Raw genomic sequence first — 21,570 nt, forward strand, 5'->3', positions numbered from 1 at the left:
TGCAGATTGTCTGCCTTTCTAGACTGAGATGTAAGGGACCTCTTTGATTGACTCTCTCTCGTATTTACTTATGTTGTAGTGAAGTGTAGCCAAAGGGTCTCTCCTGTCATCTCCACATTTTCTGCTCTTGAAAGCTGACATCTTTTTCACGTTAAAGGAGGAGGAGCAAGGTGTGGATGTTCCTATAAGCAATAAGATGTTAATCTTCTCTATGTCCTGCCCCTTCTTTTAAATTTTTATCTGAGGGAGATGAATGAGAAGCCTGAAGCAAAAAGGCTGGTGTTTGTTCAGGGCCAGATGAGGAATAGGCTGAGAAATCTTTAAGGGGTGGCCAAAGCCACCGATCCATGTGAGGGAAAGAGTAGTATGGGCCTAAAAAGATCATAGAAAGACAAACTAACTATGTTATATGCAAATCTCATGATATGCAAATATATCAATGGGTAGTGCAAGTAGATGGAAACTTTGAACTGTAAAGGACTGGTCACATTTTGCAAATGGAGCGATTGATGCAGGGAAATGTTGGAGAACAGAATGTTTACAGGTAAGCACCAAATCACCTAATCTAAGCCTTTGTGCTGTTTTAGGAATAAAAGTTGTGTTAGCTACATCAGAACACTGCAGAAACACCTCAGCTGCTACCCACTGTTCACCTGATGCTGCATCTAAGTCGATAAGCTCTGCTAAAGTGGCTTTGGACTTGAGCTGTTTTTCTTTGTGGTATTGCTCTGTACTGCAGAGCTGTACCAGGTTGTTCAGCACTAGTAAAATTCCAGCTTGCAGACTGCTTCAGTGCTCGTGTATTTTGCACTTGAAGACATGAGAGCTAGTTACTGTGTTATCCACATTCCCAGCGTAGCCCCAAGGAGAAAGGATTATGATTGCCCTACGTTTGACTTCAAATTTTTGAAAATGAAAGAATAAAAGTGCAGCGGAAGTTAACACAAAGTAGTACAGTGATGTTCCTCAACATCAAAGAAAAACACCATCTGCTTGAGCCACCTTTCAAGGGATATATTTACAAGCACCTCAGGGTATTCTCAGAAAACAGCAGGGAGCAATTATTTCTGTTAGATTTTAATGTTTTGCTCATCTATCTCACAGTGTAAGCAGCTGTGTAGATTGTAGCATTCAGATAACTTCATTTATTACAAGCCATTTTCCATAAAACAGTCGATTTAAAAAAAAAAAAAAAAGAAAAAAAGTTGGGGTAGTTTTGCATGTTAGATTTTTCCCTTGTGAAATACTTAAAAGCACACACATTTTCTAACTCTTCACCTGTGCTGTCCTATTAGTAGGATTTTTGTCATGGACAGGTTTGGTCTTGCAGCCTAAGCATGACAGGCCAAATAATTGGGAAAATGCAACAAATGACTTCATACAGATACTGTGATATGTTAGGGAGGGCATTTCGATAAGCATGTGAATCCCAGTTTTGCAAGCTGTGCTTATAGCTTTCACAGTGATTTAAAACGCCCATTCAGTGGGGGTAGGTTCCTGTCTTTGTGAAGCTGGAAGAGTTCTCTGGGGAATAATCAGCTTTGAATGACCCATCTGGGACCAATGTGATTACTGACGTGGATGAAGACTTATGTTACATGAAGCTGGAGCCAGCTCTTCCAAGGTACTCTAGATGATGGATGCCCACAGAAAACAACCATAGACTTGATGCAGCTATAAGTTAAGTTTGTAAATTACATATGAAAAAACACCCCTCATTTTTTCTCATTACATGCAGCAGTTTTGTGTCCTTTGAGAAGTCACTCTCTGCTGAGAGACCAATTACACTTGGTTTGATGTCAGTACTGGAAGGAAAGTGTTTTAGAAGATCACTTCTATTTGGGGGAAAATTTTAAGACTTGGGGGTTGAAATGGTTCTACTGGGTTTTTATTTTATTGGTTAGTGCAAGAGGGTTCGACATACTGTGATGTATCAAGAAATGTCTGAAGAGATATTCCACATGACAGCGGGACTTCACCTACTAAGAAGTGAGCAACAGAAGAACAGTACTCAATCTACACCCACTAGCTTTATCTTCTCTTTCTGTTTTGTCTTGCTTTTTGTTTTTATCTCTGGTGGCAGATATTACTGTGATCCAGAGAAATAATTTCCAGCTTGGATACTGTAGGGTGTAAAACCAGCTGGGCCATGTGCATCCCCAGCCAAAAGCCTGCCACAGAAGGCCGTGGAGTTACACCAGAGGCAACGGTGACCCGCAAGACTTTGTTTTTGTAAACATGCCATCCTCACCAGGGTTACTGACTCCCAGAGGGCTCTCGTACAAGTGGGGATTTCTCCTCTCACAGAGCTTCCCTCTTCTGCGTTTTGTATGAGTGCTGTGGTGTTTCAAGGTATGCTGCTGTCTTTGTGAGGGGATCAGAACTTCACTAGAATGAGATGGATCCCAAGAGAGGGACACCCAAGAAAAACAACACGGAGCATCTAATTGGTAAGCCTCATTTTTTTGTGTGCGTTTGTGTTTTTCTCGGTAATAATCAAAAAGTACATTTGAACCCAGACATTCATTGTAGGTCTCCCTTATAGGTTGGAGATGAAAATCCAGAATCTGCCGCTGTAAGTGACATGACAAATTACCTCATACTGCCCTGCCAGGAAGCTTCAGCATTTACCTGCCAGGATAATGACCTCAGGGACTAAAATGGCCAAGTCAGTGATTGATACAGCTGTACACATAGGGACAGGATAGAAAGGGAAAAACAGGTGTGAGTGAGGAAAGGCAGAGTAATTTTTGGCCCAAAAAGGACACTTAATGCGGTTGGGATTGTGTAATGAACACCTGGTGCTCCCTTCAAACAGGGGAGCTGATACCAACTGGGATGGCTGAGCAAGGACCTGCTGGTCAGACTGGGGTGCAAGAAGGAAATGCACAGACAGGGGAAGCAGGGACACGTGGCCAGGGAAGAGCACAGGGATGCTGTCTGGGTGTGCAGGGATGGGGGCAGGAAAGCCAAGGCATGGATACAGCTGAGCTTGGCAAGGGATGCAAAGAATGACAAGAAGGGGTTCTCTAGTTACGTTGGACGGAAAAGAAAGGCCAAGGACAGTGCGCCCCCTCCGATGGATGAGAACGGTGAACTGGTAACGACAGACGTGGAGAAGGCTGAGGTACTCAGCAACTTCTTGGCCTCAGTCTTTGCTGCCAGTCAGGCTTCCCAAGTCTTTCATTTCCCTGAACCTGAGGGAGCAAAGTCCCTCCTACTGTAAGTGAAGAGCAGGTTCAAGACCACCTGATGGAACTGAACAAGTACAAGTCTATGGGGCCCGATGCTGTGCATCCCAGGGTCCTGAAGGAACTGGCTGATGGAGCTGCCAAGCCTCTCTCTGTCATGCCTGAAAAGTCCTGACAGTCAGGTGAAGTCCCTGGTGACTAGAAAAATGCAAACCTCACTCCCATTTTTAGAAATGGTCGAAAGGAGGAGCCAGGGAACTACAGACCAGTGAGCCTCACCTCTGTGCCTGGCAAGATTGTGGAAAAGATCCTCCTGGAAGCAGTGTCAAGGCACATGCAAGACAAGGAGGTGATCCAGGACAGCCAGCATGGCTTCACCAAGGGCAAATCATGCCTGACCAATCTGGTGGCTTTCTACGACTGCATCAGTTGACAAGGGAAGACCGACCGATGTCATCTACCTGGACTTCTGCAAGGCCTTTGACACAGTCCCACATGACATCCTGGTCTCCAAGTTGGAGAGAGATGTGTTTGGTTTGGCCATTCAGTGGATAAGGAATTGACTTGAAGGCCAAACCCAGAGAAGGGTGGTCAACAACTCCACGTCCAGGTGTAGGCTGTTGATGAGTGGTGTCCCTCAGGGGTCTGTCTTGGACCAATGCTGTTTAATATCTTTATCAATGGTATAGACAGTAGGATTGAATGCAACCCCAGCAAGTTTGCAGATGACACCAAGCTGAGTGGTGCAGTCGATACAACAGAAGGAAGGGATGCTCCAGGTGTGGCTTCACCAGGACTGAGTAGAGGGGGAGAATCACCTCTCTTGACCTGCTGGCAACACTCTTTTGAATGCAGCCCAGGATACCATTGGCCTTCTTGGCCACAAGGGCACATTGCTGGCTCATGGTCAGCCTGCTGTCCACCAGGACTGCCAGGTCTCTCTCTGCAGAGCTGCTCTCCAGTGGGTATGTCCCCAGCCTGTACTGATGCTTGGGGTTATTCCTCCCTGGGGGCAGGACCCTGCACTTGCCCTTTGTTGAACTTCATAAGGTTCCTCTTGGCCCAACCCTCCAGCCTGTCAAGGTCCCTCTGAATGGCAGCACAGCCCTCTGGGGTATCAGCCATTCCTCCGAGATCTGTGTCGTCAGCAAACTTGCTGAGGGTGCACGCAATTCCATCATCCAGGTCATTGAATAAGTTGAACAACACTGGACCCAGTACTGACCCCTGGGGGACACTGTTAGCTACAGGCCTCCAACTAGACTCCGCACCACTGAGCACAACCCTCTGAGCTCTGCTATCCAGCCTGTTCTCAATCCACCTCACTGTCCACTCATCCAGGCCACACTTCCTGAGCTTGTCTATGAGGATGTTATGGTAGACAGAGTCAAAAACTTTGCTGAAGTCGAGGTAGACAACATCCACCACTCTCCCCTCATCTATCCAGCTAGTCATCCCCTTATAGAAGGCTATCAGATTGGTTAAGCACTTCCCCTTGTTGAACACATTCTGACTATTTCTGATCACTTTCTTATCCTCCAAATGCTTGGAGATGACCTCCAGGATGAGCTGTTCCATCACCTTTCCAGGGATAGAGGTGAGGCTGACTGGCCTGTAGTTGCCTGGATCCTTCTTGTGTGACACTGGCTTTCTTCCAGCCCTCAGGCACCCTTTCTGTTCTCCATGACATTTTAAAGATGATGGAGTGGCCTAGCAATAACATCAGTGCTGCTCAATGAGCTGCCACATTTTGCAGTGTATTGCACGTTTTCGTTTGCTATGGCCTGTAGACCTGAGGTAGGTTTTTGCTGGTTGTGACTACTGTAGTCAATATATGGGGATGGCAAAATCAAGTCAGTCATATGTTGGGTAGTCACTATTCTTCGCTATTGTGTTTTTCTAGAAATCTTCATTTGTCTTGTGGTTAAATGGTTTGAAACTTTGGGGTAATCAGAGTATATTTGTGGCGGTCTTTGGAGATTAGGTCTGGATTCACTGTTAAGCACGTGTATTTTCATACGCTGCTTTTCTCATTGGAATCCGCACTTTTAGGTGGATCAGGATCTCCAGGACAGGTCTCACAGAGGAGTCGGTAGAACTTTTTCAAGGTTTAGATGAGTGCTTCTTACCCATACCGGTGATATCTTGACCTCTCCCTTCTCAGGTGCTTGAATATCCATCTGCAGAGGCATTTGTTCTCAGCCACCCCCCCCATCTGTGGGTTGTGTTAGTCCTAATAGGACTGCATCATTCCCATCTGTATTCACAGTGGTCTCAGGTGGATGGTGGCAGATAATGCTACAATCCAAAATTAGCTTTTGAGGGCTGTTCTTCATGGCCAAACTTGGCACTGAAGAAAAAGATTTTCAGTCATCTCTCTGTATGCTAATCATTTAGGTGAAATGGAGAGGGAGAGAGCAGAGCGTTGTGTGCTCATGATCAGACATGAACATCCCTTTGTGATTAATTTCCTCAAACTTTTCATTAAGAATTACAAATGATGCCCACTCCATGAGTTCCCTCGATCTCTCTCCACTGATTAAAAGACACTCGACTGCTGGTACTGCAGGTACCTTTTGTAGCCTGTGCACCATTTCTGTAATGTGAAGAATGTCATGTGGCAAACAAGTACCAGCGAAAGTGTTAAAGCTTTTCACATAAAATTTTACAAGTCTTGTCTTCAAACACATGGCCTTGGGGTTTGCTTAATGCTCAGAGGAGCTCCTCAAACCATTCCTACCAGTGATTACAGAATAGCTGATGATACCCCATTAAGCAACCAGGGATTCAAATTATTATTTGTCAGAAAGGGTGAGGAGGAAAGCCAGGCTTCCAGTGCAGCAGTTCTGTGCCCAGCTCTCATGGCCAGCATTTAGAGAGAGGCCTCAAACCGGGCCCTATCAGACCCAAACTTTGTTACAAGTGATTAAACCTCTAGTGCGGACCTCAGAAGTAGAAAGGGAAAAACTGCAAGGAGCAAAGGGCTTGGTTGTAACATCTAGGTGTGCAGTTAGTGTGGCTTCCTTGCCGGAGCCTGTAAGGAGCTCTGTGTGGAGTTTCCTACAAGAGGCCAGCATTGCGGGAGGGGTGGTTTGTGTCTCCTGCAGGATCACCAGGGGTTTTCTGACAAACCTGTCCGTCCAGCTCCACTGCTCTGTTAACTTGTGCCCTGGGGATCAGGTAGCCTCATGCTGTCTCACTGTGGCAACAATTTTTTCTCACAAAGTATAAAATGAATCTTTTTTTTTTTCTTTTTTTTTTTTTCTATTGTATTGATCAGTTTCTGTCTTTATATGAATTTTATTTAATGTCGGAAATTCCCAGTGCTCAGGAGACCTCTGAGCCTTTGTCTCCTCTCTGGCCTATGATAAAGCGTGTTGGGAAGGGTTGAAAGTCTACTGAGTTCACCTTTGCTTCTGCTGATGGTCATGCCTGCAGAAGTCCTCTTCTCAATGGATGCCCAGCTAGCATCCCTGCTTCTGCTTTTCTCACAGCTCTCCAGATCCAACACGTTTCTGCGTTCAGCAAGATTCAGTTGACATTGCAGCACTCAGTCCTTACGGCAGGACTGGCCTGCTCCATTCCTCACCCTTTTCTCTGCCTCTTCTGTGAAGACCTCAGCAGCTCCAGCTGCTAATCTCTCAGAAGAGCAGCAGCTCTTTGATCCCCTTTCCCCTACAAAAACCCTCCCAAACTTTTAGTACACGAACAACAACTCACCACTGCCTTCCCTTCAGGCACTAAGATAATTAAATTAATATTTTGGGGTGAGAAGGGCTAAACACAGTGAGAGAGCTACCCAAAGTGCATGGGTGTGGGTTTTGACAAGCACCGATTCTGAATCTTGTCTTCCAGTGGAGGAACTGGTCCATCAGTAGTCTTCAAAGCTTCCATCTAAAGATAGCAGGAGTTTCCCTCATTTTCCTTATTATCTGTTTCGTACAAACTAAATCTCTTGCCCCAGCCATGACACACTGACATTGATTCACATCCATGGATATTCTACCTGATTATTTATTTCTTTAAGCCCCTAGATTTGGCAATGCCTTTCACTTTTCTGTCTTCTTTCCTGCTGCAAAATGTGCTTTTTAAACCTTTTAATTTTTCGTGCAGGAGGATGTTTGGGGTTTGGTGTTTTTGGTGAGTGTTGAGAGGGAGGAGAGAGGGACCAAGTCTCTGCAGACTTTGCAGACCATCATTATTGTAGTAGGTTAGATCTACTTCTCTTTGATAACTTTTTTCAGGATTTGCATTTATTATTGCTTTTTTTTTCCATATTCTTTTATAGCTGATAGGCGGGAAGGAATTGGTGTCTGTGGCTGGATCCTGGTTTCAATTTCTTTCCTGTTGGTGCTTATTACCTTTCCTTTTTCCATCTGGGCATGTATCAAGGTAAGCTAGCGGGATTTGGGGCACAGAAAGAATAATCTATTGCCATCATTGTTACTTACATTTATTGATTTATTAAAACACACATTAGGTTTTTTGATATTGTAAGAGCTTGTGGTCTGGGACCAAGAGATGCACGGACTTCCACTGACTTTCTGTAGCACCACAACTTACTCATTTGATTCATTTGATTTCTTCCCATATCAGCTTCCATAATCAGTTAAACTTCCTTGTCTTCCTTGCTTTACAACACATTGGGAGAATAAATCTAAAAATGTTTTTGAAGAAGTCATTTGATGCTGCCAGCAATAGTCATTAACATAGGTAATGAGAGAAAAAGTAGTCAAGTCCCGACAGTGAGGGATTATGCAACCTAAGCCCACAGTCCCTTCAAGACGTGGGCATAATATGATTCATTTAAAGCAGTTTTTAGGGGTGAGTTACCAGGGTGATTGCAGTGAACCCCAGAACATGAGTCACCCTACTATCTGAAGTAATTGGGTAGATTATCTGATGTTAGAGATGCTTTACTCTGCCTACAGCTAGCTCCTCTGAGTGGAGCACTGATGTTGAAAGAGTTGTGAATAGCCTCGTTAAATCAGTGGCATTTCTTGCATATTTGGTCTATTTTATGACTTATTCACAGGGCCAAGGTCTGAGCTTTTTTCCAGCAAAGGATGAGGTGAGAAAATATAAAAATCCTTTGCGACTTGCAGTTTTGTTAGTGTCTATACTAGCTGTATTTCTCACATAATATGGATGTCAAATATATATTTTTTAAAATATATATGCCAGAGAGGAGGAATAGGATTAGTTGTAAAATTCTAATTTTAAAATATTTTCCTAGGTTGTCAGAGAATATGAACGTGCTGTTGTATTTCGGCTGGGACGTATACTGCCTAAGAAAGCGAAGGGACCAGGTGAATGCATGCAGTTTTATTCTATTAAGATGCACTGTAACCACACAGAGAACTGCAGAGGTCCATAAATTCTTCACAGCATAAGGGGGGGTGAGAAGGTCCTCTGTTGCAGTTTCTTTGCCTGCAAGCTGTTTTTTTCTGTTTTTTTTTTTTTTTTTTTTTTTTCCTGACTAGAAAGTAATGTCACCCGCTTGTCACAGCACAACACAGAAGGTCGAAGACCTTCTGATTTAAGGTCTTCTGGGTAAAGACCAGGTATGGCTTTGCTGTTGTGTAGATTGGATGACGGAAGCTTGAACTCATGCTGCAGGCACTGGTGGGGGACCAGAGAGGTTTAAATGCAGTCTTCGTCTCTACAACAGAATTTTTTGGGTGACCATGGCCACTCTCCTTATTCCTCTCTTCCAATGTTACTTTTTGTTGCCAGCTCTTTAGTTGTATTGTGCTCTGAAAATTGTAAACGTTTCAGCACAGGAGCCTTCCCACACTCTGCACCCACAGAGTCTGTTACAGTCGCCTAGGATCAGGATACAAACTGCAAATACAAAACAAACCCAACAACACAAAATAATTGCATAGGTACAGTTACCACCTTTCTGCAGTGGAACTGGGCAAACTGGAAGCTGAAATAAGAGGAAAAAGTCCTTTTCAGATGCTGTCTTTCCTCTTAAATAATAACCATGTGGTCCAAAACACAGCTAGGGCAGGTGCTGAACTCCTCTGCTTGGCTCTGGGCACCTAAGCAAGGTGCTGAGGTTAAAAAAAAAGTCACGTCTCCCACTTTGCAGGATGGTTCAGACCTGAGGACAATGTTCCTAATGTGAGCTTCTACACATGGTAGAGGACTCTGGAGAAGGGAGGTGTCTTTTCTGGGGTCAAACACATTGTATGGCAATTGGTTATGATTGAAAGAGGAGAAAATAAGTAAAGGCATGGAAGGATTTTTTCCAAAAGCCTCATGACATATTTGAAACCAGAACTGAAGTCTGTCCATTCCCTGCCCAGAGCTCTAAGCCATTAATGTCTGGTAAGTTCACATCTTTGCAGATATCTGCATTCCCCTCTGTTGCTTGAAAATGCAGAACTTCACTGCTGTCACCTCCTGTAACAGAAGGACAGCTGCAGTAACAAATTGCTGCACAGCTCCCTGGCTCATTCCCCACCTTGTGGATATTTCCATCTGTTTGCATTGTGCAGGTACCTGGCTCTAGACTTATCTCTCCAAAGTGTTTCATCTAATTATTTTTATTTTTCAGGTTTGATCCTCATACTTCCATGTACAGATACGTTTATCAGGGTTGATCTTAGAACTGTTACCTGTAACATTCCTCCACAAGAGGTAACTATTCTCTAGCAGCCATCTAAAAGAGAAGTAAAACAGAGCTGGTTTGTGGCACGATCAAAAATAACGTGGGTGTTTTGTAGTCTTGCAGCTGTGAGCTATCATACACAGTTTAGCTTATTTTCTGTATCTTCTGACTTCCAAACAGCTTACAAAACTTCTTCTACTTATGAAAACCCACAGGTGAATCATTGCAGGCCAAGCAGACTCCTCTTGCTGATGTGTGAGATAAAAGATAAAGAAGGTGGGGTTGGAGCTCCAAATAGGAGATAGATGGGATGACAGAAGAGAGGTTGCAGGGGTGGCTCTCCCAAAATAGAAGGCAGGAAGGAAAATGGTTGCAGTACTTGTGCTGTATGAGGTTTAACAGCTTTTGGCAAGGTTTCTGCAGCTGTTGGCAGAGTTTCTGTGGAGCACTTAATTGCGGGAAAAGGTGCTGAGGAGGGAAGAAACAGTGGAGCATCGTCAGTGCTCTGCTGAGGCCAGCTGTCTGCTGAGGCACAGGGCATTTGCCTCTCCTTGCGCTGGCAAAAATAACTCCTTTATGAATACTGAAATAGCTTTCGGAGTTTCTTTTCACTGATTTTTGCACTTTGCTTTTCACCTTTGATTTAATTTGTGGGTGTTTGTTTCTTACAAATACATTGTTTAGTTAAAGGAGCAGTGGTCTTCCAAACTACATGCAATGTATGAAAATCAGTTCTGGCACTTTCTGCAAGAACGAAACAGGATAAGCATTCTTTATTATTGCAGAAGAAATTCATGCAGGTGATGAGATTCACCTAGCTTTTAAACAACTGTCTCAATAGTATATATAACATTTTGCCCTGGTTTAAACTGTTGGTGTTGCAAAATTACTTCCTTGAAGAGAAAACAAAGAAACCAAAATAAATTATTGTTTTCCTTGAATTACCAGGCTCCCTTCTTCACTAAAAGGAAAAGGAATAACAATAATTCCCCTTCCTTGTCAAGGGGTGCGTTATTGGACCCCTCTGTAATTCTGCATGTTTCTACGATGCAGATTCTGACAAAAGATGCTGTTACCACCCAAGTGGATGGGGTGGTGTACTACAGGATCCACAGTGCAGTCAGCGCTGTCGCCAACGTCAGCGATGTCCATTCAGCCACCTTCCTCTTGGCACAGACGACCCTGAGAAATGTGCTGGGTACAAAGAGCTTGGCTCAGCTCCTGGCTGGTCGAGAAGAGATTGCTCACGGTATCCAGGTAAATCTGGCTCTTGAATTCATTGCCAAGCAGGGAGATTTGTTCTGGGGAGAAGCGAATTAGAAATAATCTCCCTTATTTTCTTTAATAGTGATAGCAAAATTTTCCTGAATGGTCTTTTCAGTTATACTTCTCATTGCCTGAAGCAAGAAAGAATTATTGTACAGGCATTTCCCCAGATTCCTGTAGAAGAATTATTTCACATCAAAAAGCAGTGAAGGTGCTGAAATTATCCAGTGAGTTGAATAAATCAGCACAAGCAGACTTTGCTCAGAGATTGCTGCAAGCAATGAGAAAGATGTCAGCTCTTTGTGGGAAACTATCTGCAGCAGACCCTTGATCGAGGTTTAAATTGTCGGGTCTTGTGCCATAATGGCTATGAGTACAGAATTGAGGCATTTTGTGGTTATGGTGCTCCAACACAGATCCTGAGTGCTGCAGGGCTGTGACGTGTCAGTCATCAATATGTTTGTACAATGACTCTTGCTCTCAGAAGTTGCTATATTACTACTTTGTAAAAGAGAGAAGTGTGGTAAGTGTCTGCCTAAAGAAAGGGTGGGAATCATAGCTTAGGAGGCAGGAGGGAGCCGCTACAAAAGCCCTACGTAGGAGAGAAACTTCAGGTACCAACCAGCACCCTGTCTCAGACACAGGTGTTGATAAGGAAGAGTTTTGTAAGGCAGGGGTACCTGCCATGCTCACACCACCACGGGTGCTAGCACCCCGGGAGGGCTCCATCTTCCTGCTGTGCAGGTCTGCCCTCTGCCTTTCCTACTGTTAAGGCAGCAGGGTAAATCACACTGAGTTCTCTCTGCCACCGCTGTGCTCTTCATGTCGGTGTTTGTCTCTAAGGACATCCTTGACAGTGCCACGGAGCAGTGGGGAATCAGAGTGGCTCGTGTGGAGATCAAAGACATCAGGATTCCCGTGGCCATGCAGAGGACGATGGCAGCCGAAGCAGAAGCTGCACAAGAAGCAAGAGCTAAGGTGAGACCCATGGCTATGTCTACTCACAAGCTACAACGTCCCACAACTTTGTCCTGGGCATCCAAGTGTGTCTTTGTTTTCTCCTCGTCGTAAAGGTGGCTTTTCCTCACTACTGGCAGTGTTGCAATGCCATTTCCATTTCTCTTACGTTGCAGGTTGTGGCAGCAGAGGGAGAGAGGAATGCTTCTAAAGCCCTCAAGCAGGCCTCCATGGTGCTGACCGAGTCCCCAGCAGGTCTTCAGCTGCGCTACCTGCAAACTTTAACAACTTTGGCAGCAGAGAATAACTCCACCATTGTCTTCCCTCTCCCTATTAATATGTTTGAAAAATTGGGACAGAAAAATAGAGGGGGATAGAGACTGTTCTTTGCTAGCTGCTTGGGCCGAGAGATTTAAAGGGTTTCTCAGAAAGCAAAGGGTTCCAGATTACCAAAGATAGAGTAGAAATAGTTTAATAACCACTCATAATTCCCACATTAGGAGACTGCATTTGAGCACTGAAGGTTGCAAAATTCAGGCACCAAGCAGTTTCATCTTAGATTCATCTCCAGGTGAAATGGAAGAAAATATATAAAATTCATGTTAGACCTAATAAGAAATTTTAATGATGCTTTCACCATGTATTGCAAGTGCTTGGGCATAGCAATTATTTGGTGATCTGTCTGATAATTAAGAACCTATGGGCTCCTGATGAGGTTACAAAACTGCTCCACCCAGCAGAAGGGTCAGGTACTGGTGTATAACTTAAGTCTTCTGGAGTGGAAAGAAGGATTTGGTCCCAACCTTAGTATTCTTAGTATTCTTTTATAACTATCAACAGAATTATTGGATCATTGGTATGTCAGTGGAATAGCCTATTCTTTATCTTATGTGAGTAAAAATTAGCAGTTGCTTTACTGACCTAAACTGGATTTTGCTGTATCACCGACGTTTGTCTAAGGTTTGTAATGGGAAGAGAATATATGTCCATGTATTGCAGTCACATTTCTTGAATTTGAAAGCTGATGCAAGCCTCAAGGAAAACAAATTATCCTATGTTAATTTAAGTGTCTCTCTTTCATCCACAAGAGGTTTCTTATTCTGCCTTGCCGATACCATAAAGTGGTGGTGCAGGTTTTCATAAAATGAGCCTTCCCCACTCTCCATCCATGCAATTTTTTGCAGCTGAGTGGGGATATTGCTGATATCTGAGTTCAGCTATCCTAGCTGAGTTTACAGCCTTCAGAAGCAGCTGGGCTGTTCACATTGCTGCCACACAGCGATGGGCTGTCTGTACATGAATCTGAAGTCTCTCGTGGTGTAGCTGCTCTGGTAGATGCTGCTATGTAGCGTCTCTTCCACACAAGGCTCACTGCTGCCCCTCCTATATGGTAAGGTCATTTGACTCCAAATTCATGAGATCAGCATGGATTTGCTAATTATATTGTTGATACAGGCCCATCTCATTTTGGCTGCAAGGTAGCACAAGCAGTCCAGGTGACAAATTTTTGCACCCAGCAACTGCTGGCACAAAGACAGTGGTGTGAGCATCTGAGGATGGTGACCTGCTCAGCAAATGCAGCTTTTCATTGCAGCTCTCTTCTCTGCTTCAGACATGACTGCCAAATGGCATTGTTGTTGGCAAAGATATAAAACCAACATTCACAAATCATCCTTCTTAACATTTGGCAGAGAGGCTCCTATCCTAAGAAAAGAGATGTTTTGAATTTGGGTGTTATTTTTCATTCTCGATTTAGTTTGTCTTTTGTGGAAGCCTTTATAACTACGGCAGGAGAATTCCCCTGCCTCTCCCAGACAACTGTTTCATCTCCACTACAGAGCTGCTTGCGTAGCCACAGAAGCAGCAGTGTGTTACAGAAATGCACCCACAGATTGCATCATTACTTTAAAGCCGTGCAAATTAATTAAACTGTAGAAAGGAAAAGCTTGGAAGACATGTGACTACAGAGTGCAATTAGAAAATAACTCTGTGCCCTTGGTGAGCTACTAACTAGCCCGTGCAGGACTCCAGGGTCAGGCACAGGGCACATCCAGCCCAGTCATCCGTCCCTGATGCTGAGCCAGTTCCTGCTTCAGAAGTGTGTATGAGAATCCTGCTGTGGGTACAAGTGGGGTCATTTGTTCACCCACATGAGGTCCTACAATTAATATCAGAAATGAACCGATGTGCTGAAGTGTGAGTGCTATCTTTTGGCAGCATTGGATCGCAGGCTGTACTTGCTAAGCCCGTGAATGCAGTTTTCTTCCTGACCCATGCAAATTTCTTGGCCTCTTTATCATCCAGTGACAATGTTTAGGGAAATTAATCATCTCTGCAAGCACAGTGTTCTGCTTAAAAAAAAAAAAACTGCCCCTGCAGGATAATTGCCCTATTGAGTAATGGGTCAGGGAGATAGAAATTCCTTTTCCCTCTTCACCTGTGTCTGCGACAATAAACACAACAACCAATTAGTACAGTAACTGCAATTTTTGTCATATTAGCCCTGCACATACATCTACAGGAAGAAGTCCCACTCAACAAGTACGGAAGAAAAACAGCTAGCAACAGAAGCAGCTCTGCCATGTCTCAGGTGCCTCTTCAATGTACAGGATTTGCAAGAAAAAATTAGGAAGGAGCTGAGTTGCAGTAACACAGGTGGGATGTGAGGAGCGGAGCAGTCTTTCAGAAGAGGCAGAGGTTGTCATGCTTGCTCATGAAGTCCTGCAGGTGAGCACAGGCTTGCCGGTGCAGGGTGGTGCGGCACTCGTTGTCGTCTGGAATTTTCTCTACCCAGGCTTGTGAATCAAGGAAGTACTGCATCCTGAGTGCAAGAGGAAGAGGTAAATGAGGTGAGTTATCACTGCTGACATGGAGCAACTGGAAAGCATGAACCCTGTGAGGCTGCCTCCCTCTACCGAGGCACCTCTGAGGTCACGAGGTGCCATGCTAGCCGTGAAGCTTGCCTGAAACCTTCTTCCATCAGCAGGTTAACTGAGCTTTGGCTAGAGTTTAGGAAGAGTCACTGCCAAGCTGGGACAAACCTGGGTGTACTTGTGTTTTGTGTGACAACAGTAAAAGTTGGGATGAGTTTCTATTACAGCTTTGTGGAATGGCACAAAAAAAAAAAAAAAAGAGTGAACACCAATGAGACACAGTAAAGGGGCATTTAGTTTCAACAGAGTATATCTCAATGTTGCCTAATTTTCTGTGGTGAGAAGCCATGTAGCTTCTCACCTCTGCTGGGAGTCTTCAGTCTTTAGTAGGTATCGGTTGAAGCAGTCCCCCTAACTTAAGCACTCGTATTGGTGTTATTCAGAATTGAGGAGGGACCTTTTAAGATTTTAGGAAGTGGCACTTACAATTTGATTGGTTATGGTCTCCTTCCTTTCCTTCCTTGAAGTTTCCAAGGCACTATCTTTCTCCACTTTTGTGCAGGGAAATCAAACATTTAAGATGTTTTCCTCACTGAATACTTAATAGAGGCAGACTAAATTCCTCCTCAGATAAATTCCCTTTTTCTTCATTCAAGTGTGAAAATGAGAAAGAAGAATAATGAGCTGCACGTATGACGTAACAAACTTTGAGGGCTCCTTTTAGACATAGTCTCTAGATTTGGGTGGCTCAGCTGTTCCTTACAGCTGCCCTTTTGACTATGGAGTGGTACGCTGCATTTTCGTAAAGGCAGCAGAGTCAGTCCCTGAGAAATCTGTCCCTTCTTTTGCTTTCTGGAGGCATTCTGATAGTTTGAGTACCATTTCGATTCATGATCCAAGATAGCAGTCTCTTGTGGCTCAGGAACTATGCACTTACTTGTCGTTGCAATCAACAGTTTGCCCATCTTTCCCCATGAGAAGGTACCGTTTGCCAGGTACCATGTTTAGTTTGCAAGTGGAGCGTTTTAGGAACTGTCGATGGGCACCCACTTGGACGCTTTCATCAGCAGCTGTGACATGAGAAGAGAAAAATCCATAAAATTTCATGATAAAGAGCAGAGCCATAGCCCACAGGACACAAACCTTTGTGGTTATTTACTCCACTGCTAAGCCAAGATTATATCTCATTTGGCAGTAAATGGCCACGCTGTAGTAGGACATACTAACATTACCCAGCTAAAAGCAAGTCATTTTTTTCTTTGCTGGATGCCTTAAACTACTTAATAGTTATTGAAGCAGCTTTTGCTACAGAGATCTTTCAAATCTTATTGGGTTTCTTTAAATCTTAGAGATTCAAAAAAAGAGTCAAAGGAAAAAAGAAAACATACTGTATTATATTTCAGATTGATCGGGTTTATAGTGGTCTTAAAAGCTAGCAAACTAAATTCAAGTGCCTTGTGGCTCAACAGTGCAGCAGGTAGTTTTAAAAACTCACACTACTTAGTGTACTTGAACTGACTTTCACTGTTTTACCCCCCTACGTTGTTCCTCCTGAAGCTGTTATATAGGACATGTGCTTAGTGATCTCCACATTAAAATGACTTAAAAGATTGTGGTCTGGATTCTGGCCCAGATGATTATTCGTTCAAGAGCTGCACTGCCCATTGGTGCACTGACATGAGAACTGGAAAGATACTTCTTCAGCAAGCTAACACAGATTATAAGGATACTGTGTTTTTTGGCTAGAACACAGTTTACAAAGTTCATTTGAAAAAAAAAAAAAGCAAAAAGCAAAAAAATGCAGATAACATCAGTATGTTAATTTCTCACATTCTTTCTAACTATAATACAAAGCTTCATGCACAGTGGTGGTGACCAATCCAAAGACAAACCAAATTAGATTGCAGGTAAAACATCACAGTGTATCAGCTAACAGAAACCTGTGCAGCCTCCTCTATCTGAAATACTGTATTACAGGTATGAAAAGTTTAGTATTCAAAATGAAATCCTAGGAATAGGATAAAAACCTGAAGAATTAAAAATTTTTTAACACTAGTATTTCAGAGAATTTGACATAGAATGTTAAACTGTCAAACCTAGCACTAAGAACCTTATCAATTTCCTAGTTAAAACTTGCATTGATTTTACATATGGTACTTATAGGCCAGAGAAAAGTCAGTTTTCAGTACTGTATGCTGTTTTACATTTGCATATATCTGAAGAATAATTCAGTACTGTAGATTTTCTCATAGAATGACTTTCTGTTGTTCTGTGCTACATGGTGTACTGAATTTTCATTTTGTTCAAAGAATATAAAGGGATGAAGAGACGGATCAGAAATACTTGAGAAAATTACAGTGTTTTGCCTCAGGTTCATTGTGTTTAAATTACCATGGTACTTCTCACTTCGTATGCTTCACAAGTGTCCTGACAGAGTTCAGTCTCTGGGGATTGTAGGCCTTTGAGCAGTTACTTTAACAGTTATGTAATTTGCAATTTTCAATCTCCAATTTAAAAACAAACGAACAGAAAACTTTCCAAGCAGAATGTATGGAAAAATTACTTCAAGCTTTAGAAAGCATAATGGTAAATAAAAAAATGGGAAAGAAAAAAAAAAAGATTCTGTGCTATTTTGTATTTGCCATACTGTTCCCATAAAGGATTCATAGGAAAGCATAAACATTAGAAATCCAAAACACATGCAGTTATTTTAATAATCAAAATAATCCAGGGAGTGCACATTCTCTTTTGCTGACTCCAAAACACAAATAAATTTTTCCATCTCTCTTCTGAACCAACTTTTATCTGCAAGGATTCTTACTGAAATAATGCCTGGAGTCCAGAAAATGAGAATTCATTCTGCTAATTCTCATCTGCCCTTGATGATGGCAACAGTGACAAGCCTCACTCAAAACAGCCACAGAAAATACAGAAGATAACAATTCTAGTTCAGTGATTTGCTGATTTGAATGCAACAGCTTGCTTTTTCTTCATATCATGGCTTAATGTCACTTGCCAGTCTTTCCCAACCCTGCTGAAAGTCTTCAAAACCTACTGATGCTCATAAGCTGCCTCCTACCACACAAACCAAGGAGTATTTTAAAGAAGGAAGTGGGAATGTGAGAAGTCACCTCTTCTGTTCAAATTGAGATTCAAAGAAAATCCCCTTTAAGTGCTAAGAAGCAAAATCTTTCCAGCGCTTGCCCATGAGTTGCAAGAACAAATGCAATGAGGGCCAGAACTCTAAATGCTTTAGAGTCTGTAGGTATTCTAGGGGGATTAATGAAATTTTCCATCATGGTATTGTAAATTCCCAAAGCCAGTGTTTTGATCCCTAAATTATATTGTGATTTCCCTGCATATGGAAAACCCTGGGCATCACCAATGCTGTCTCTGGACACATGAAGTACGGATCTGATTTTCTGATAGTAACTGGATGTGGTGCACAGATCACATTGTGTGCTGTAAAGTACTGGGTGATATCACCAACCCTCTGGGTAAAGATCAAGGTAGTGAGATAATAATTCTGTTCAAGACACTGAAGATTTTGAAACCTTTAAAGTTGTTCTTTAAAGACAGTCTCTGTCTGCCAAACTCAAAACTGACAACCACATGATGGCCTGGTGGATGAAGTCTGAGAAATCATCTGACAGCCTTCTCAGAAACAGTTTTGAAGAATATCAGTGTTCACTGATGCTGCTGATAAAGTAACATTCACATAGAGACAGCTGGGAAAGCAGGTCTGCAAAAGGACATTTTCTGAGAGCTGTGTAAATATTTACACTGCAACCTAAGAAATAGAGAGAAAGGCTGCTTCTTTTGTTATCTCAACTATTAAATCAATGTCTTGGAAGTTTTCCTGTGTTCATTGATTTCAAGTCATCCAATACTGGCAAGTCGCTGTGGACAAGTCTTAGCCTGTTCTGCAAGGGTTGCAAGTGCTTAGTGATCAACTGAGTAACAAACTGAGTACTTCATGCCTTCATCCCATATCAAAACAGAAGCTACTGGATACATCTACAGTAGAAAAAATGTGGATCAACAGTCTGCAGAATGAAATAGTTGATACAGAGGACCTAATATCCACACATTTCTTGTAGGGTTTACTATTGACTAGCTCCAATTTGGAGCCAGGGACTGAATGCAGCTGTAATGTTTCTTCTGGAATAGTTTCATTTGAAGGGAGTGAAGGTCATGTGCTCTGGGACTGCTGCACAATGTGAACCAAAGCAACCTTGGAGTCTTTCAAGAAATCAGTCTACTTTCAGGCTTAATGTATAAATAGATTTGATTGTACTTCTGGCAGCAAGAGAAGGCACCTGTATGGCTACTGCTGGCTAGCATTTAATCAACATTTTCCTACAGGTGAACTAAAGGAGCCAAACATTTTAATACTTACTGACTTTAAGGATTCTCAGGATTTTGACCTCATAGTAATCAAAAACATTCTTCTGTGTACTGTTGAGGAGCTCCACTTCATACACTGAAACAGACAATAATTTTGTGAGGCTGGGTAGAAATATGAAGTTACATACAGAACTGAAAAATAGGTATGCTTTCACCAGATGTCAGTGTAGAGGTCAGTGTATCATCCATTCACGAATCATAAGATCATAAAAGACAAGATAATTATGCTGTGTACCTAATATGCTTTTAGAAAGAAAGCTACAAATCATCAACCTCTAGATTTGTATTCCCTTTGCCTATATACTTTTTAGAATAAGATCGTTTGTGATTCAGTTCTCAATTTTTTTCCCATTCTTCTGATCGTATCTAAATCACCAAAGCGGTTGAAAGTTTTCCTCCAGTAGCGTTTCCAACTTTCTACTCAAAGAAGAGTCCAGAAAGGCAATTTAACCAGAGAAAATATTCACCTAACTCGATAACACCTAGCCGAAGGAGCTGCTAAACTATGGAATGTTGTCTGTAAAAACTACTCTCTATCTCCATCCTGTGACATTACAGATCATGGGGTTGATGATACCCACACCACCGGTCTTTCCTAAACCCTGCAATGCAATGTAATCCACTCTTCCTTCTTCAACATACCACTACAGCTATTAGAGGTCTTTACTTTTCCCCTTCACACCTGGATGGCTTTACTTCATCTTCTCAGCCCCCAGGCCAGATGCAGAAACTCTACTCATATCAGGAAAGGTCTAGGCATATAAGGCTTCAAAATTATTCATATTTTTTGAAATTAATTGTTTTTAAAACACATCAACAATTGTCTTTCATGCCTTACCATAATCTGCAATAGGTTGGTAGCACACAAAATTAAAACGTGTGTTTTCTGTTACAGTTTTACTGAAAGTTGATTTTTGTCTTGGGCAGGGACCTAGAATGAAGAAAATAAATGATATATCTGTTTCTGCAGGTATGGATATTTAGATAGATATAGCATACACTTACTCATCCATTCAACATTGTAAGAGAGAACAAAATAAAACAGCAGAATGAGTGTTATAAGTGCGGCTCTTTTTTTTTTTTAAGTACATATACATATGTTTATATATATATATCACATGAAACTATCAAAACAATCATGGATGTCTTCAAAACAAAAGTTTTCAGTTTGGTACCAAGTATACTAGAGGACACTGTGTGTCCTGTGTTATGCATTAAGCTAAATGTAATGGTCCTTTCTGAGCATAACAATTCTCATATTAATGTTTCTTTTAAATTGGCATATTTAGTTATTCCTTACCTTCTGCACACTGGCAAGCATCGGCATGACACACCTTGGAAAGCATGGCACTGTGCTGGGGAGCACTGTAAAATACACTGCACATTCTGTCTGTGGAAAAGAAATAAAATGGATTGGCTTACAGATCTCATGTGGAAGAACCTAAGCAGTAGAAAGAACATTTGCAGCCCAGCTTTTCCCTGGTCCAGACAAGTCAGAGCGCTAAAGGGTGAGATGTACCGTGTACCACAAAGACCTGTAGCCTAAACACCTACAGTAGAGGGATCACCTTGACTTTCAGCTGGACAAGAACCTGGGTTGCTTTTTTCTGTTGTTGTTCTTGTTGCTTTTTGTATTGTTGTTTTTTTTAAGTTGTGCTCTCCCCCCCCCCCCCCCCCTTCTTTTTCTTCTCTCTGAAAAACATCCATCCTAAAAAATCATGTTTTGGCAATAGTGCAGCAATAAGCGCTGCACTGTATCAGAGGAGGGAGATTAGATCACAAGTTTTACACCAGTTAATGGTTTAAACCTAGTATCCATAGCCAACAGATCAAAAAGTCAGCATGAACAAAACTTTAAGTAGTGTAAGCTATCAGGAATTCCTCAGCTTCAGGCAAAGCAGAGGTTTGACCTAATTTTCAAATATTGTTTTAATGATTCTGGAAAATGGGGATGATTTGCATTTAATTTTCTTTGAATGGGGAATGAGACTGGTTCCCCAGCAAGCACAATACATAAGACAAACCTCTGAGGGGCTGCCTATCTTACATGCATAGAAAGCTTGAGCGAAAAGATAACTTGAATGTAACATACTTAATAATACCAAGAGAAACAAGATGTTTCATGAGTGTAGAAGCTTCTATATCCAATCCATTTTCAATAACAGACCATTCCTTAAAAGATCTCAATTTAGATAATTTTAAGCTGTGTTACTAATAATTCCAGACAGGTTATTTTAACTCTCAGCAAAGTCAGAAG

At 42.3% G+C, this 21,570-nt stretch overlaps 2 protein-coding genes across 3 annotated transcripts in view; one reads left to right on the top strand and one right to left on the bottom strand.

The window, feature by feature from the left end:
• Nucleotides 1–37: 37 nt before the first annotated feature.
• STOML3 (stomatin like 3) lies at nucleotides 38–14,359 on the top strand. Of its 2 annotated transcripts, none has more exons than XM_080577677.1 (7): nucleotides 38–2,450; nucleotides 7,480–7,583; nucleotides 8,428–8,506; nucleotides 9,757–9,839; nucleotides 10,864–11,067; nucleotides 11,920–12,054; nucleotides 12,210–14,359. In XM_080577677.1, the coding sequence occupies exons 1-7, from the start codon at nucleotides 2,399–2,401 to the stop codon at nucleotides 12,408–12,410; spliced, it is 858 nt and encodes a 285-aa protein (XP_080433803.1). In that variant the 5' UTR covers nucleotides 38–2,398; the 3' UTR covers nucleotides 12,411–14,359. The 2 variants fall into 2 exon arrangements, with proteins under 2 accessions (XP_080433803.1, XP_080433804.1); XM_080577678.1 differs by having other exon boundaries at nucleotides 8,428–8,500.
• A 146-nt stretch (nucleotides 14,360–14,505) lies between these two features.
• The window catches only part of LOC308188510 (complement C4-like), a 56,818-nt gene continuing 49,753 nt past the window's right edge, over nucleotides 14,506–21,570 (bottom strand). Inside the window, exons 38-42 of the mRNA XM_080577673.1 lie at nucleotides 20,614–20,703; nucleotides 20,152–20,244; nucleotides 19,306–19,389; nucleotides 15,844–15,976; nucleotides 14,506–14,854 (exon numbers count right to left, since the gene is read on the bottom strand). Coding sequence (XP_080433799.1) covers nucleotides 14,716–14,854; nucleotides 15,844–15,976; nucleotides 19,306–19,389; nucleotides 20,152–20,244; nucleotides 20,614–20,703 — 539 coding nt within the window. The 3' untranslated portion in view covers nucleotides 14,506–14,715. The remainder of the gene's footprint in view (nucleotides 14,855–15,843; nucleotides 15,977–19,305; nucleotides 19,390–20,151; nucleotides 20,245–20,613; nucleotides 20,704–21,570) is intronic.

Source organism: Anser brachyrhynchus (assembly GCF_964034855.1).
Source record: "Anser brachyrhynchus genome assembly, chromosome: 1".
NCBI lineage: Eukaryota > Metazoa > Chordata > Aves > Anseriformes > Anatidae > Anser > Anser brachyrhynchus.